This window comes from Echiichthys vipera (assembly GCF_963691815.1).
Source record: "Echiichthys vipera genome assembly, chromosome: 1".
In the NCBI taxonomy this organism is placed as follows: domain Eukaryota; kingdom Metazoa; phylum Chordata; class Actinopteri; order Perciformes; family Trachinidae; genus Echiichthys; species Echiichthys vipera.
In genome coordinates this window covers 32684360-32701889 of record NC_139826.1, presented here as the reverse complement: position 1 = coordinate 32701889, position 17530 = coordinate 32684360, and the positions used below count along the sequence as shown (strand labels likewise).

Genomic DNA, 17530 nt, shown 5'->3' with positions numbered 1-17530 from the left:
GAAAACTTTTGGAGTCTCTTAATATGATTACTGTTGACCTGATAGTGTTGCTATGTTATCCAATAACCCTATTAATTGTGTGTAGCATCTGTTTTCACTTTTATCCCAATGATACTCATCTGCATTGCCAAGATAAATTGTGAAGCCAAAGGTGCCCAAATCACATAACTGTCTTGCTGATGTCAAGGACTGTTTGTCCCAAAGCTAACAACAATGTGTACCAGTCTGCCATTAGGAAAACTACAGCTGAGTCTTTTAAACACACTTTACAGGAGCTGCTTGCTGTTCTTGGCTATCCATGAAAAACAATAGCTAAGTTTGCTCTGTCGGCTAGATGGAGAGCAAACTTTGACTTTTTTTTTTTTTTAAAAAGAGAAACGTTTTGATAAATGAAGTTGTGCAAAAATTAACAGACTAGTTAGTTAGTTTGAGTGTCAATCCAGTGTGAATGTTTTGGTTTGGAGCTTGGTCAAATACAAAAGCTTGTTGTGTAGTAGTTTGTGGTTTAACTCCATAGCCAACTCTATTTAGATTTGGTGCAAGGATTCTTCATCAGGACTGCTTGTCAGATGGTCCACATTCACACCTACTTTAAGCGATGATTGGCCAGCTGAGCAAGGTAGGAACTATTTCTGTCACTTTTCACATAAACAGCCAAGTAAAATAATATGAATGGCTCGGAAAAAGTACAATGTTATCCCCGTATTTATTAGTGTGGCCTCTTTGAGTGTGGCCCTTTGGAAATACTATAAATACTTTTGGCTTCCGACATCGCCGGACATCACGTCATATGGACTAGTTCTCTTCAAGCATAAAAAGAGTGAGTCCGTGCCAGTGTGTATTTGTTCAACTCAGCCTCTGACTGATCTCAGAACTCACAAGAAACTATAATTCTTTCTGTTATTTCCCTCCAGTCTCTCCTTTTTCCTCTCTTCTCTGTACATTTACGAAGCGGATTCATAAAGCTATGAAATTATACTGTATGCACAAAATTTTCAATCAAGTTGAAACATTTTTTCCATTCTCCAGTTCCAGCGCACACCAGGATACTCGGTGTACTCTCGTAGATGGATCTTTCCATCAATTTCTGCTGGTCCGAGCGAGGTTGTCTAACCCCGTCTAAAATTCCCTTGTGTTCTGTCCGAACATGGAACGAGGAGTTGATACTAAAACGCAAATAACTGATGGTGAAGCTTTTTTGTTATCTAACAGATTTTCACAGTCTCTGAGTGATAATTACACTATAATAGACTGTGAAAAAGATGAACGTCACCTGCCCTTTACCTTAGAAATGTAGCATCCGGTGCTCCACTTCCCGCTGAAGGACAATTGTTGTGAGATCAGAACAAGTAGTTATTTTACACTATACAGGATTAAAGGCCTCTCTCTTTGGGTAAGTAATGGGGTTTTATTTCAAAAATGGTTCAATCATGTTTTACTGCATAGGTAGATTCAATGAAATGAAAATAACTCCTATCAGTATTTCTATGTTATAAAAAAATGAAGTTACCTTTTAATCATGATTACAAGTGTCCAGGTGCTCAAATGCAGTACTGTATTGATACGGGGTACAGCTGCAACTCAACTTGTTTGTTAATCAGCAGACAAGACTTATTTGTTTGGGTGAGCAGTTGTTTGCACTTTAAAAAGCACAGAAGGGGTTACATACATATTGAGCAGCTGTGAAAAATGGTCACTGAACAGAAAAGTTGTCTGTATTCCTTAGATACTGAATATTTGGGAGTGTTAATAGGTTGTTTAAAGGAATAGCAAACCAAATATCTACTCTCACTTTTCCTCAGCAAGTATCTTTGAACCTGGGGCTGAAATTGAGGGTTTGGGGACGGCTGGCAGTGTCCAAACCAGCACAACCACAATTTTACCACAAGACATTATGTGAGTGGAGTGACAGCCACAGAGTGAACGAGTCATTCATTTCTCAAGCGAGTAAATCACACCTGATTAGCACAACCATAGACCATTTGTTCCCGTCCATGAAAACCTCCATTAAAGTAAATGGCCATCTCTGCCATGCAGACTCTTCATGTAAATATTGACACATTCTCCACATCTCTCATTTCCTTTCGTATGAATGGTTCACATGTCCAGCTGATGTTTGATCCTACCCCCAAACATCCTCCTAACGTTTCTGTTTATCTAGAAACATAAAAGGGGTGACTGGAAATAGACTGTTTGGAACAGATAGGTGTATGAAAAACAAATAGAAATCAGTAGGTAACTCTTGACAGTGTGGTGCTGCATAAATCATTGAAGAGCATTGGGGTGTATCGTTTGGAAGTCTCTCCATCATTGTCCAGCTGGTCCCGTTAAAATGTTAACAGTTCTGGTCAACTATTTAATGCGAGGATGACTTTTAGGCATTTCAAATAAATCCCCCAAGATGCAATGACAGAAAAGCTGAAGTCTGACCAAGAAATGAGTGAAAGCTAAGACCAAAAAAAAGTGTCAGAGTTAAAGCATGAGAATCGAAGTGATCCAGTTTCCACTAAAGAGCAATTTAATATTCCCTGTAATATCAGCAGCTTCTAACGCAAGGTCAGAGTCTTACTGGGTTTCCTGTGTACCGGCTTCCATGCCCAGATAAATAAACCTCAGGCTGGTGGCTGCCGGTGCGACCAACATTAGTCCGTTGCTGCCTTTGGCCCAACACCAAGCTGCAGGAGCTCCACCACAGAGCCACTGACATAGAGCAGCCGGGCGGGTTGAGTTGTGCAATCTGCTGGCTTGTAGTCCTCCCCATCAAGCATGAGACAAGCATGATGCAGTTTTTTTTTTATAAGTTGACACAGTGTAATAGAGTTTAGGATTAATGAAAACATCATGAAGATGTGTATGTGAATGTATAGACCACAATCAGTCTCCACAGAAGATGAATCTCAAAAGCAACAGAATTAACTGTTTTTCCATTGGTCTGTTCTGGGTTTCCATTACAAGGGTTTTCTATGGAAAGATACCTCACACTTGACAATATACTTTTAAAGATTTTGGCACCTTATAGCACATTTACCCTACACTAATGTAAATACTCTGGAAGGCATGAGGTATCTAATACCAGATGTTCCCAATAAGCAACAGCCAACTGGGCACTGATCATCAAGCTGTTAACTCTCTGAGAAAACAAAAGGCCCTTCAGGGTCCAAGTCTCGAGGACAGTGCAGTACAAGACGTGTATCACCAGCTATCACACACAACTACATGACACTGTCAAGACATGTGCATAAACTTAGTGAGAGGTAAATGTGTTTTTAAAGAGATAACATGACTTAAATGTATTAAGAAGTAGAGCATTAATTGCTTTTGGCAAACATCAACAGCCTATAAATGTTGTAAAACTGCTACTGCTACTGATTAATGAGCAGATATTTTTTCGAAATGATCTGACAGTTATTCAACCAATTGCTTTAATAATTCATTTTGATGAGACATCCTAATGTTAGCCCCAGGGTATTTGTTTGTACCAACATATTAAGTTTCAGTAAATGCCAACAGACAGGAGTCGCTTTTGTAAAAACAGACTCTGGATACAGAAAGATCCAAAAAGGCATAGGAGCATAAGGAAGGAATACCTGAACAAACTATGCCACCAAATTACAATCATCTGATTCTTGGTCCAAAAGTATGCAACCAAGATTACAAAGAAATCAACAGAGAAGTGTGAAGATGAGGTTAGTGTCCTTGGGCAAGACACTGAACCACAAATTGCTCCCTGTGCTGCACATGGATGTGTTAATGTGGTTTGAATGATTAGATTACATTAGGTTTGATGACGGGCAGTCTGTGTGAATGGGTAAATGTGACAAGTAGTGTAAAAGAGCCTTGAGTAGTCAGAAGACTAGAAAGGTACTATCTAAGTTCATTCACAAATAATTATCTGGCATTGGTGGAGGTCCCACAAGGGGATTCAAATTTAGAAAAATTGGTTCTTGTAAATAGGATAATTACATATAATTCCTTTTATACAATGGCCCAGGCATTTACTAATTTTATAGGAAATGTGTTCATTTAAAACAGTACACTTTAAACAAAGCTTGGGATCAATAAAGTATTTTTATTCTATTCTACTCTATTCTAACAGGCTAATCAACATTTTTATAGTGTAATGTAAAGGGGGTCACAGAACCCAATTCATCATCCAACCCCAATGATTTATGAGCTGTTTTAGCCAGTGGTTTTGTTTTACACAAATGTATTGTTTGATTCAGTCTCACTGCTCTCATGAACTGCATTCTTAGCAGTAGAAAACATTTATCTTCAATAGAGAGACTGTACTCCCAAGACAAACAACAGCATCAGATGTTTCAGCAAATGCCCCAAAGCAACATATATTTACGTTCAAGTGGCAAAGCCCTCTAGCAGGAATGATCAGTCTTATATATGGAAAGCAAGGATGACACTGGCTGACATTATTATTGAGCCAAATGACCACACCATGATCTTCCCCTAACACCAACCAAGTTGTTTCTGCAGCTAAACCCAACCAAACCTAGCGTTGTCACATCACAAAACTAATGTCATTTTCAACAGTGATTTGTAACAAATTTGGAAAGCATGAATTAACACCACCATCCTGATGAAAGGAGCCTTTCAAGGGCAGTTACAAACAATGTATTCAATAATTTCATTAAAGATGACTTGTCAGCAAACAAGCTCTGATATACCCACCGTTCATTACCTGTCCAGCACCAAACGACAAATGCAGCAACTAGATAGTGAAAACAGTGAAGCATTGAGCTGCTTAAGAGCCCGGTATTTTTCTAAGGAGTTGAATAAAGTAAGTAATATTAAGGTAACCGTAGATCAAATCACAATGTTTGTTTTACAATAACTTCCTGGTAGAGAACCCTTGCGTCCTGTCCAATTTACCAGTGCTGAAAGAAGATCTAAAATGTATGTTTGATGCTTTCATATCATACATAAAAAAACTTTCACTAACATTAGGTTGGACACCTAATTTATCTATTGAACCAAAGCCTAAAGAAAATGAAACCTAGAGTTTACCCCAAACTAGCAGTCCGAACAGTGGTGAGATGTTGCTGTTTGGTAGATTTAGTTTATCAAAGATGCTATAGAAGCAACACAGTACATAAAATAAGCACAGCAGCTACGGCTAAAAATGACAACAGAAATACACAAGGTTTCTGATTTCACATTGTTGCATCTCCGCAATGTAAATCAACCGCCAGTTGTTCACCCGGAAGTGATTGTTTCTGTTAGCAGACGTCACAGATATGTTGTCTATACGCTGGGTGACAAAAAAGCAGATGTTTAAAGCTTCATGATATGGTAGTGGTAAAATAGAGCTAAACATCTGTTATACCGCCTCCTTAATTTCCTTTGGGAAGTGGCCATGACATAATTGCTAACATGCACTTTGAGGTTTACCCATGAAGAGAATAATGGACTTGGCACCTCATGGACTATTACTGTTTACTTAATCCAGTCAGAATCTGGCACACAGTCATTGTTGCATTAATGGAGCATGTATGTTTTATGTAAGGCCTCCTGATAACTAATTATATGTCAGTTATTAATTCGATGGTCATTTTCGGTGCACTCTTCCCCTCTACGTTAACATGGAAGTCATAGTGGGAATGGATGAAATTCTAATTTTACATGAGAAATAGCCTTCAGTTGACATACCCTGCTTAAATAGTGCCTCTGGGGCCTCATGAGGACAAATCTCGTGAATGCATGCAAGAAGGACAATGTCTTATCAAGGAAAAGATAGCGTGTATTTAAGACAAATAGCAGTTTCTTGAGGCAAATGGCACCTGCTGTTTAGACACTACATCTGTATGATATGGCCTGACTCAAAGTTATCCGGATGGGATCACTGGTCCAAAAGTCCAAGCATTCCACAAACAGCAGACTAACACGCAACCTTCTTCTAATGTGCCTGCCAAAACATCTCCTACCACAGCCAGCATCGAGTCGTTCTCCGCAGACTCCAGCTACAAGGTCAGTGTCTCCCTCACTGTGGCGTCAGTCCAACACTTGTTTCCAACAAATTCCAAAAGCAAACCAAATATTTACAAAAGAGATTTCCTCTCCTCCACTTCTTAGTTTCGTGTGATATACCAAAGGTCTAAATCGAAAAACCAATTTAATTCTTCTTAAAAAACAATAATTCAGTCTTTTAACTTCAGTATTAACCTCAACTTGAAGTGATATAACAGAGAAGAAGTTAATAATGCTTCATGTTGAGAAAACAGTTCGTGTACAGCCATGATGACAACATGCACAGTATTCTATGAATACGTTGCAGCATGCAGTCTGTTTTAACAATGTGGTTACAGTCCACAGTATGAGCTCAAAACTTAACCATCTCTACAGTAGCGCTGCATCAGTTGCTTCAGGTTCTACAATATATAGTGCATTAGTTATGAGTTTTTTTAAACTAAAAAACACACATACTGTATATGCTTTTGGTGCCTTTCATCCACTCTGTCTCTCTCTTTCTTTGCTCCTGTCTAAATGTGTTACTGGTATAGTGATTACACCGGTAATTGACCACAGTTCTGGCTGAGCACCAACAACTCTCCGGTCCCTGGAAACTTGACTGTGAAAAGATAGCATCAACTTTCATTTGAGAGAACATGCCTGCTTCCAATGAGACACACAGTGACTCTGTACAACTCTGACAACGTATCCTTATCCTTGTATCCAACCTAAAGCCACTGAGCTCTGCCCTTCCTGTCTCTTACCATGATACTGGGTCAAGATGTCAGGTTATGATGTCATTCACACAGGCAGTCATTCATTCACTGAATATACTCAGATATTACTGTTCCTCCAAGGGCATAATATGTGTGCACTTAAAAGCCTTTATAAGCTGCAGTCTCAAAAGTTTCCAGTTGCTGTTGGAATGGTTCAAAGTAAAACTAACAATTATAGAGCCATCATCATACTGCAAAGCTATGGAGAAGGAAAGGCTTGATTCATACAGTAGCACAACACAATCATGTATGGATACATACAATACACACACACTGGAACAATAACACACACACATAAACACCTTTCACTCACCTAACTGCTGGCTGCAGATCCAGAGCAGGAAGAAGCAGTAGTACTCCATAAGTTTGCCGTGCAAGCGTGCATGTGTGTGTGTGTGTGAGTGTGTGTGTGTGTGTGTGTGTGAGTGTGTATGTGTGTGTGAGTGTGTATGTGTGTGTGTGTGTGTGTGTGTGTGTGTGTGTGTGTGTGTGTGTGTGTGTGTGTGTCTCTGTGTGTGTGCGTGTGTGTGTGTGTATGTATGTGTGTGTGTCTCTGTGTGTGTGTGTGATGGCTGCTGTGAGTGTGTATGTGGTGGGCTGAGGCAAAGAGACCCAGTGGCGGGCACAGTTAAAGATCCCACTCTGATTGACTCTGAGTTAAAGTGCTGCCTATATCTTGTGGAAGTAGGAGGGGACTGGAGAAGGAGAAGAAGAAGGAGGTCCACTCTGACACAGCATGCAGAAATACTAGTCTCTCACACACTCTTTCAACTCAGTTTGACTGGGTGAATTGTCTCAAATAGCTCATTTTTAGGCAACGTTTTTTGTAGTGGACATTTCTGTGGTGAAATGGAACCAAGCACATCTACCCAAGAACTGCACTTAAGTACAATTTTGTCATACTTAAGCATAATGAGTATTTCCATTTTATGATACTTTCTACTACAATTTAGAAGGAAATATTGTAATTTTTAATACACTATTCTGATACTTTTTTGTTTTTACATGAAAAACATATGATACAGTATGCGATACGATATGATGCAGTACTGTATATAAGTACTAAAAGAACCAGTAGTATACACAGTATTTAAAATTGTCTCCATATTGATGCACTACAGCACTTATATGCTCTAATTCATTAATGATAAAAACAGAATAATATAATATTCTAATAAATCATCGAATAATACTTAGAACTTCAGTATTTTTTGACCATGGTTTTTCACCACTGGATTCAATTTCTTTCTTTTTTTTAAGCAGATAATGTGAAACATATTACATAAAAATTGGTCAAGCAGAGCCAACTCACAAACTTAGCAAACTTAATTTAACAGGTCAACACTGATATTACTTAATAGAAAAGTCTAACATTCCTTTAATTACAGCTTTGAACAAAGCAGAGATTTTCATGTACTTCAGGTAGGGAATGAGTCCTTACCCCAAGTGAAGGAGTTCAAGTACCTCGGGATCAGGTTCACGAGTGAGGGGCCAATGGAGCGTGAGTTTGGCCGGAGAATCGGAGCAGCGGGGGCGGTGTTGCAGTGGCTCTACCGCACCGTTGTTGACCAAAAGAGAGCTGAGCCGGAAGGCAAAGCTCTCGATCTACCGGTCAATCTTTGTTCCTACCCTCACCTATGGTCATGAAATCTGGGTCATCCCCGAAAGAACGAGGTCGCGGGTACAAGCGGCAGAAATGGGTTTTCTCAGGGGGGTGGCTGGAGTCTCCCATAGAGAAAGGGTGAGAAGTTCAGCAATCCGTGAGGAACTCGAAGTAGAGCCGCTGCTCCTTTGCGTTGAAAGGAGCCAATTCAGGTGGTTTGGGCATCTAGTAAGGATGCCCCCTGGGCACCTCCCTAGGGAGGTGTTCCAGGCACGTCCAGCTGGGAGGAGGCCTCGGGGAAGAACCAGGACTAGGTGGAGAGATTATATTTCCACACTGGCCTGGAAACCCCTCGGGATCCCCCAGTTAGAGCTGGTTAATGTGGCACCGGGGAAGGGAAGTTTGGGGTCCCCTGCTAAAGCCACTGCCCCCGCGACCCGACCCCGGATAAGCGGTTGAAGATGAGATGAGATGAGGTGATGCTGCCAAACCTCTTCTCATCACACACCGATGTGGAAAAGTCTTCTGTCAGAGCTACCATCGTGGCACAACCACAAACTAACCAGTATATTAAGAGTAGAACGCAATTGTGGGGTTTGTATGTTACCTCATACTCTTGCAGCCGAACCATCGAGGCCTAACTACAGAATGTATGATGATCCCATTTACGTCATAAGACATAGTTTGTGTGCATTAGCTCTCCTGAAATCCATTTGTGGGCACCTGGTAGATCTCCAATTCACTGATTAATAACCACTGTATGTCACATAAATGCACATCTTTTCATAACACCAGCCTCATGCTCAGTTTCGTGTGGAATTTTTTTTTTACATCAGCAATGACTGAGACTATATCTAAATGAAATACATCAATGCCGGCATAATACACCACTTATACAGTAGCTATGCACAGAAATGTTTGGATGGTTCAAAACCAAGATTATCCATCCATCCATCTTCAACCGCTTATCCTTATCAGGCGTGAGGTGGCGTACACCCGGGACAGGACGCCAGTCTATCACAGGGCACATACATACAAATGGAGACAGACAACCATCCACATTCACATGCGATTCTTTGAATTTCAAAACAGCTCGGCTCCAGCCCCCCGCAACCCAGGCGCAAACGGGTCACAGTGGAGCGCTGCTTCGGGTTGACTGCCTCCGTTATTCTTTTCCATACAGTGTTTTTATGGGCCCCTTTTAGCACATCTTTATTTTGCTCCATCTCGGATGTCAGGATGCCGATCTGTGTATCGGAAAAGTGTCTTTTCTTCCCAGTGTTTCTCCTCTCCGCGTTTGACCTCAGTGGGCGAGGCCTCTGAACTAGAGGGTGGTTGGGTCGTGGACGTGGGTCCTTTCCTACAACCAATTCTGCGCTCAGATCTGCGCCTGTTTTCACGCAAGATTGATAAATGAGGCCCCCTGAGTCACTGTCTTTAGAAACTAAAGACCAAGTCCGAAACCTTGGCATGCTGATAGACTCAGATCTGACCTTCAACAGCCATATCAATCATCAGTCATCAAATCAGCCTTTTATCAACTTAAGAACATATCCAGAATTAAGGGTTTTCTGTCCCACACTGATCAGCAGAAGCTGTTTCATGCTTTCATCTCCAATAGACTCGACTACTGTAACGGTCTTCTGACTGGACTACCCCGCAAAAGTTTCAAACAGCTGAGAGATCACATCACCCCAGTTCTTAAGACCTCACATTGGCTCCCAGTCAGCTACAGAATATATTTTAAAGTTCTGCTACTGGTTTACAAATCAATGAAGAGTATAAACCCAGTAGAGCTCTGACATCTACAGACTCAGGTCAGATAGTGGAGCACAGAGTTCAAACTAGACATGGTGAAGCAGCATCTAGCTGTTATGCTGCACACAACTGAAACAAACAACCAGCAGAACTGAAATCAACCCCAACCTTTATTCTTCTTTGCTCCTGCTCCTTTAACTGTGTTTTTTTGTTTTTTGTTTTTATGCTGTTTAAAAAATATATTTTGTCACAAGCACATAGAGTTGCCTTGGTATGGAATGTGCTATATAAATAAAAATGCCTTGCCTTGCCTAAGGCTACAGTAGCCCTCTATGCCCTCAGTAGCTAAATATTTCCCTTAAAAGTTAGTGAAGACCAAAACAGAACTAATAGGAGAGTTCATTTGTACTTATGTTTATCAGAGGGGCCGGAAATTTGATGAATGCCAATGTTGCTCTGTAACTAATAAATGCGTAAATCAAGCCCCAACCACAGTAATGTCTTGGTTTATCCAGTAAGGAAGTGCAAAAATGCAATTCCCTCAAGTGTCCACTATGGGTACGTTTCATAATAGAGGAATTTCTCATTGACCCCCATGTTAAACAGGCCATTTTCACAGCATAATTAAACCTATTCAAGGCCTGGTACAAAAAAACATTCTAGTCTATATGTTTAGGTCATATCTCCACGTCACTGTTGGGGGTGATTTTTTTTGTACCAGGCTGTTTTTTATTTAATTGGAGGTCTATGAATAATTAGGGGGACGGCCACTTGAGTAACAGCTAGCCGCACGCTCTCACTTCGCAGTTTATGTCAGCCAGATTGCTGTATCTCCCTCCCCAAATGTCAAATCAATGCCCATTTTTGGTAAGAGGAAATGAGGTGGAGTCAAAGTCTGACATGAGGGCTACTCCCATAGGCGAGGACGATGAGATCAAGTTGAGAGCATGTCTTGATGTGGAGGCTACGTCCATTTTTTATACGTCTATGGTGATATTAAGCAACTGTGTGTTAACACTAGTTTGTCATATCAACTCGATAGGTGATAATATGTGAATATAGTGTGTGAATATAAGTGTTCAAAGCTTGTTCTACTTGGTATTAGATATAGTGATGTAGGAAGATGTAGCTTCTCTAGGGCCTCCCTATTCACACAGAGATTCTGCAACAGCGCCGCAAATGAAGGAACATCGTAATGCTGGCATTTTGGTCATTCACACACACTAAGCAAAGGTGTAAGAATTCTGCAAGAGATGATTTGCAGCGTTAACCCACCGCTCAAAGCTGACCCACAAACTGCCAACTTTACACATTATAGTAGCATAACAATCAGTAGAGAGAAGGACAGAGACGGACTTTGCAAGTGAGTATGAGCAAGGGATAGAGAGAAAAGATAGAGAGAGTTATTAATAACTGAGGCGACTCTGAAAACTGCTTTGTCACTTTTATGACCTGCCTATGGGTCCACTCGTGCATCACTGTTTCGTTCCATGCTGCCGGCTTTCCCATTCACTCGCTCTGTGACTACCCCCACTGCTGGCTAAGAGGCACAACAGTCTGTTTCTCAATTCTATCTCTGTGCCTTTCACAAAACAGGCTGTGTAAATGTAGCTTTAGATTTTAAAATGACAGACTGACAGGATGCTACAGGTTGATAGTAATACTGTTAATAATATTAGTCATAATTGCCAACTTGGGCTACAAGGTGGTGTAGTGGTTAGCACTGTTGCCTCACAGTGAGAAGGCCCCTGGTTCAAAATCCCGGCTGGGGCCTTTCTGTGTGGAGTTTGCATGTTCTGTGTGGGTTTTCTCTGGGTACTACGGTTTCCTCCCACAATCCAAAAGACATGCCTGTGTTAGGTTAATTGATGACTCTGAAATTGCCCGTAGGTGTGAATGGTTGTTTGTCTCTATGTGCCCTGCAATAGACTGGCGTCCTGCCCAGGGTGTACCCCACCTCACACCCGATGTCAGCTGGGATTGGCTCCAGCCCTCCACGACCCCGGCAGGGACAAGGGGTTGAAGGTGAAGATAATTGCCAACTTGTTACAATCCATCTTCTTTCTGACATTATCTGCACTCTGATCTCCATGGGGGAAGGGGATTCAATTTTTCTTAACCAATCACAAACTGCCAGTTTAGCTATGTGAAACTGGATGAGAGTAAAATAGTTAATTCATGCGGCTCTACTGAACTTTCCTAAATGTTATTGAAGTATATCGATCCAATTCTGACAGTGAAAGGAGTAATTTTTGTGTTTGTGATGCTCAAAACTATCTATCTACCGCTTTACAGCCACAACAGTAGCAACCACAGACTGTATGGTAGCAACGGAGTCGGCTACAGTGGAACAAGGAGGAGCCAACAACGTAAGCATGCCTAACTAACTTGGCTGTGGTCAGCCAGTGATGTAAACACACAGCATGACAACACCGTTTGTCCCACCCATGACGCTGATTGGCTAATCATTGTCTGTTTAACCAAGAAACCGCTGTTTGATGTTGCAATGCCCGATTCCAATGAATCAGTCAACTCTGGGGAGTTGGTGGATTTAAAGCTCTGGAACCAGGCAAATATATTGTAGGAGCCAAGAAGCGATGCTTACCACGAGTGATGAATGAAGGAGTTAATAGGTAAGAAGCAGCCTTAAAATATAGCTGTCCCGTACATCTTTCCACAAGCGCTACAGACAGGCAGTCAAACAGCCCTGTGAAACTCATCATGAAGGTAAACCCATGATGAGTTTGTCACATATCCAGATCTGATATCCATCCTGTGAGCAGCCGTCTATCTGAAAATCTGTCAAACTGATAAATATACATCTTGCTTTAACAGACACATCCTCTTGGTTGGAAATCACAGCCCCCTTTTTTTTCAACAGAGAGCAACCTCAGATCACACAAATCAAGCTAGTGTTTGTGCTTAAACTCTTTAGGATAACCAAGCCTTCAGAAACATACAAAGAATTAAGGCTTGCTTTCATTAAGGGTGCTTAAAAGCTCATTGGTCTCCTTGTCCTCGGTAGACTGCTGGCCTCCTAGTTTCTTTAAAGACAGGAAATTAAGCCTAGTGCCTGTGAAAATGTTCACATAGCACTGCAGATGTAAATATCAATGGGCAAGGCTCTTGAAATGAGTTACTGCATTCAGAGTGTGAAGGAAAGTGATACTCTGAGGATTGGATACATTACAAATGTCTGCATTTGACGTTAGGACTTTTCATCCGTCTTAAACTATAAAAACATTGACATGACATCGACATTATGTCGTGCTTCCTGCTGACATTTTATTGTTTTAAAGCAAAAGCAAGTCTACAGGGTTACATTTCGAGAATACAGTTATTTCCTCAGGCAGAATAACAAGACAATGCAACAAAGAAATGTTTTAAAAGGCAGCATTCCTTGCCCATCAAACTCTATCGGATTAGAACATTCTCAAATTGGTGGGGGAAAATTAAAAAGTTATAGGGGTTTGGCAGTCATTATAATGTCCTCTATGTACACACAAACTTTTATAACAAGGACTGTTTCATCCAGTATTATGGGTACAAACTCAAACTCGAATACCTCATGAGTCTCCCACTGTCAGCTTGTAAGACAAATGATAGATCGAAGGGAAACCTACAATTAAGCTCTGGTGCTCTGAATGAAGGCAGTGTGCCAATTCAGTTGAGGAGTTGGGCTCTATTTGTCAGTGTTTAAGACCAGAGGGGGGTGATGGGCAATTCTCTTCAATGCTTTGCTGCTAACTTAAATTACCATGTACTTATTTAGAGTTAAGAGGTGAGAACAATTGGGTTTTGAAATCCTATACATGTTCCCTCCTCCAGCCCATATAAGCCATATAGAAACCCACTGTGAAGTGTAGGCTGAAATCAATACTGAACAGGAGCTGCACTTAACTCACCTTTTCAGGGCCCTCTCCAACACCATACCACAACTGCAAGCAATTACCTCAATCGCCCCAGGATTATCTGTTTGTGTGCGATATATGGACTGTCTCCTCAGGCTAGAAGGAGAGCTTTAGCCTGACACAGGACAAGTCCTCTGGGATCAGACGTAAATAACCAAATCAGAGGTCAGGCTGGGTGCGTGCCTCATGTTGAAATCCAGCATCTATTAACCCATCATAATGTTGTCACGCTTGAGACCTCCAAGCCCGGTCTCTGGGGCTTTTATTCAACTGCTTCTGCATTGCTTCTGTCTGAGGGAAAGTTTCTTAAGTATTAATTCAACAGCCAAGGTAGGAGATGAATGATGCAGGATTTTGGAGGACCATGCCAATATTGAAAGACATGCCAATTCTGAAAGCTATATTTAAATGGGACTGTTTTCCAGAACTTTCTTTCAATTTGACCTAATGTTTCTGCAATTGTATACATGAGTGAGTGGCAAAGCCTCTCAATTTGCAGTGGGACACAAAATTCTTCACAGAAACACAAGCTCTTTATATTATCTCATTTCATGCGGCTCTTTAAAGATGCATTCTCTGATTAAAGATATAAAGATATTTAGCTTACTGCCAGTAACAAGGGACTAGGGTCAATCCGACTGCCGCTTGGTGTATGTAAGTTTTCACTGGTATCCCAACAATTCCAACACAAGAAACACCTCTAGTTCTATACATATGGACATAAAGACACAATATGTTTTTTCTTAACAGATACAAAAACAAATAGCATCTATGAACACCCCTTGCAGCTACTGACAGTACTTTCCCTAACCCTGAACCTGCCAATAATCAATGCTAAACAGTAGACCCTTGATTTTAAAGCCAAACAGGCACAAAGGCTTGTTGTGAGCTGAGAAAACCGCATATATCTCATCACTGAATTTCTCTCACAATCTCTCTCTGTCTCTGAGGATGGACTTCCCCAAAAGTACATGGGATCTAAAGCATCAAAACAATGCTAAGGAGTGTTCACCCTTTGATTCAGAAACCAACCGGGAGGACAAATTCTGAATCTGAGATCTGGGTGTGAAGCCTCCACCATCTGACACTGGAAGGTCCATATAGTGTTTCTGCCTACAGTCCCATATCCTCTCATAAGAATTCATATCCAGCCCTCTGCCTAAGATATTTCTTGGAAATTGCTCTTCAAACATTAAACTGTACATGCTGAAGCTTATTGCCCGTGGAGATGTTACTTTCCACAAATCACTGCCAAGTAAGTCAGGGGCAGGCTGAAACAATGAATGGTTTTTAAAGCAATAGAGCACACACTCAAAGCCCTCCAAGGAGCTTTTTGAAACATGCTGCTGTTCCAGCAGCTCGTTTTTGGCCCCGTATCATCTGCTCTGAGGACAGCAGGGAGAGATTACTGCACAGTTCCAGCAAGAAGCCCTGCTTAAAGCATTAACCTGGAGAAAGTGTTGGTAGGTCATCTGCAGGAAGCTTTGTCAAGCATTATGTGCAGTAGAATACATGAACCAAACAAGACTCCATCTATTATCCAAAATGAAGTAGTTTGATGGATTAATAACAGGTTAACATATCTGTATTCTGATGTACAGAACTCTTTAGACGTGGAAGAGACCTGTTATTTAGGCAAAAATATTCTATTACAAGTAGAAGTCCTGCTTTCCAATGTTAATTAATTAAAAAGTAGTATTAAAGTAGTGCTATTAAAACTAAGAGTTTATTATGCCGAATGAAACATTTCAGAATGTAACTGTAAATTATTAAACCATTACAAGTGGAGCAACTTTTAACAAATTTACACATGGTTACATATTAAATCTGTAACAACAACTTTTTTTACAAGATATTTTTGTATGCTAACCAGTCGCTACATCTTTGGGACAAATGTGATTTCCACTGATTCTAATGTTAAACATATTGTCTTAAAAATGAAAAAGCACACAGTGTCAAGTTGTGTCCTTTACTATATTTATTATGGTTAAAGATTCAAACACAAGTTTTTTGTTTCACCCAAGGTATTAAATCATCTTTCAGGAATGAGAGGAGACGGTCAACCACTGCTGAAGCAATACAAATCAAAGCAATGCTAGCAGATTTGGATGAGGAGAACTTGAGTGACAGAATGCAGGCCGGGAGACATTCAGTGGTTTTTAGACTGCCATGCAGAAATCCTGTTACTTTAGACAATACAGGCTGTGTTTTAGATTATTTCTTTGGGGTAGAGTTTATCTTCAAGCCTTTCTTGCTGTTACTGTATGCTATGAGCATGCATGTGGCTTAGGAAGATTCCTCTGTTGTAGGAAAGTTGTGTGTATACTCCACCTATAAGCAAGATTATACTTTGATGAGTAAATAAACACAGCAAAGGATCTATTTCTCTGTGTGTTCAACTGAAACCCTCTTTTCTTCTGTTGTTTTGTATTTGTTCTGAGGATGTTTCCTAAAGATGGCATTTAGAATAAACAGTCTATCACACACGTAAACTTAACCTGAGATCTATGGTTTTAAGATTTAAAGACTCACCCACAGCTCAGCTGAAATGGAAATACGTGACGCATCCCACATATCATTATGTGCAAGTCACTGCGGTATCTTTGGGAACTGAAAATCGGAAATGCTGAGTTATATGCTGAGCTTCTCTTAATTTAGGGGTAAATAAGCCGAGCTGGCTGAAAAATAGACCAACCAACTCCCATCATTCTTTTGCCTGATTATTCCTTTCACGGTCACAGAGCGCTGAAGCCAGTCTGAAGATGCATTAGAGCAAAAGCGAGAATTACCACAAATAAGTCAAACAGGCCTGGCACAGATATGCAGGCACAATTCATGGCTTTGGGTAATGTACCAACCAATCCAATCTACGTATTTGGGCAATTACTATCTCATAAAATGTACCGACTTTGTATTATGAACAATTTCCCCCTGGATTTATTAAAGTATTTCTGATTCTGATTTTAGATAACCAGTCATTTAGCAAACCAGACAAACGTACGACCTCATGTTTTATTTGTTATGGCAGATATGTCAACCAAGATGGCTGCAGCTGAACAATGAGAAGCATTTCAAGCTTTTCTTGAGAATAAAGATCTAGTTGAAGTATTTACGACAACAGTTTAATACACCAACTCATTTCTTCTCTTCACACTGTATTCTGTAGTCCACCGGGCTATCAATTTGATAACCTGTTGATGATGCTGGTATGGCGTTATTAGGCTACAGAAGTTTCCCTTCCCTAGAGAATCTGCCTGCATTTAGTTGCCATTGGAGGACCTCCTAACATTATTCATTATCAATATTATTAAAATAAAGATGGAATCAAATGATCCTGTTAAATGTTATGGACTGTACTTATTTAGGGGCTTTTATTCAAAGCACTTTACAATTTGCATTTCATTCCCTTACACGCTGATGACAGCACCCTAACATGCAAGGCACTGGCCTGGCCATCAGAAAATGTTGGGTTCAATGCCCAAGGAAACAGAAAGCTAGGAAGGTCATTAGTCATCCTGACC

General features: G+C 40.6%; 1 protein-coding gene across 1 annotated transcript in view; it reads right to left on the bottom strand.

The window, feature by feature from the left end:
• itga11a (integrin, alpha 11a) overlaps nt 1–7119 on the bottom strand; it is a 53534-nt gene extending 46415 nt beyond the window's left edge. Inside the window, exon 1 of the mRNA XM_083916113.1 lies at nt 7051–7119. Within this exon, the coding sequence (XP_083772239.1) occupies nt 7051–7099 (49 nt within the window). The 5' untranslated portion in view covers nt 7100–7119. The remainder of the gene's footprint in view (nt 1–7050) is intronic.
• Between the last annotated feature and the right edge of the window lie 10411 nt (nt 7120–17530).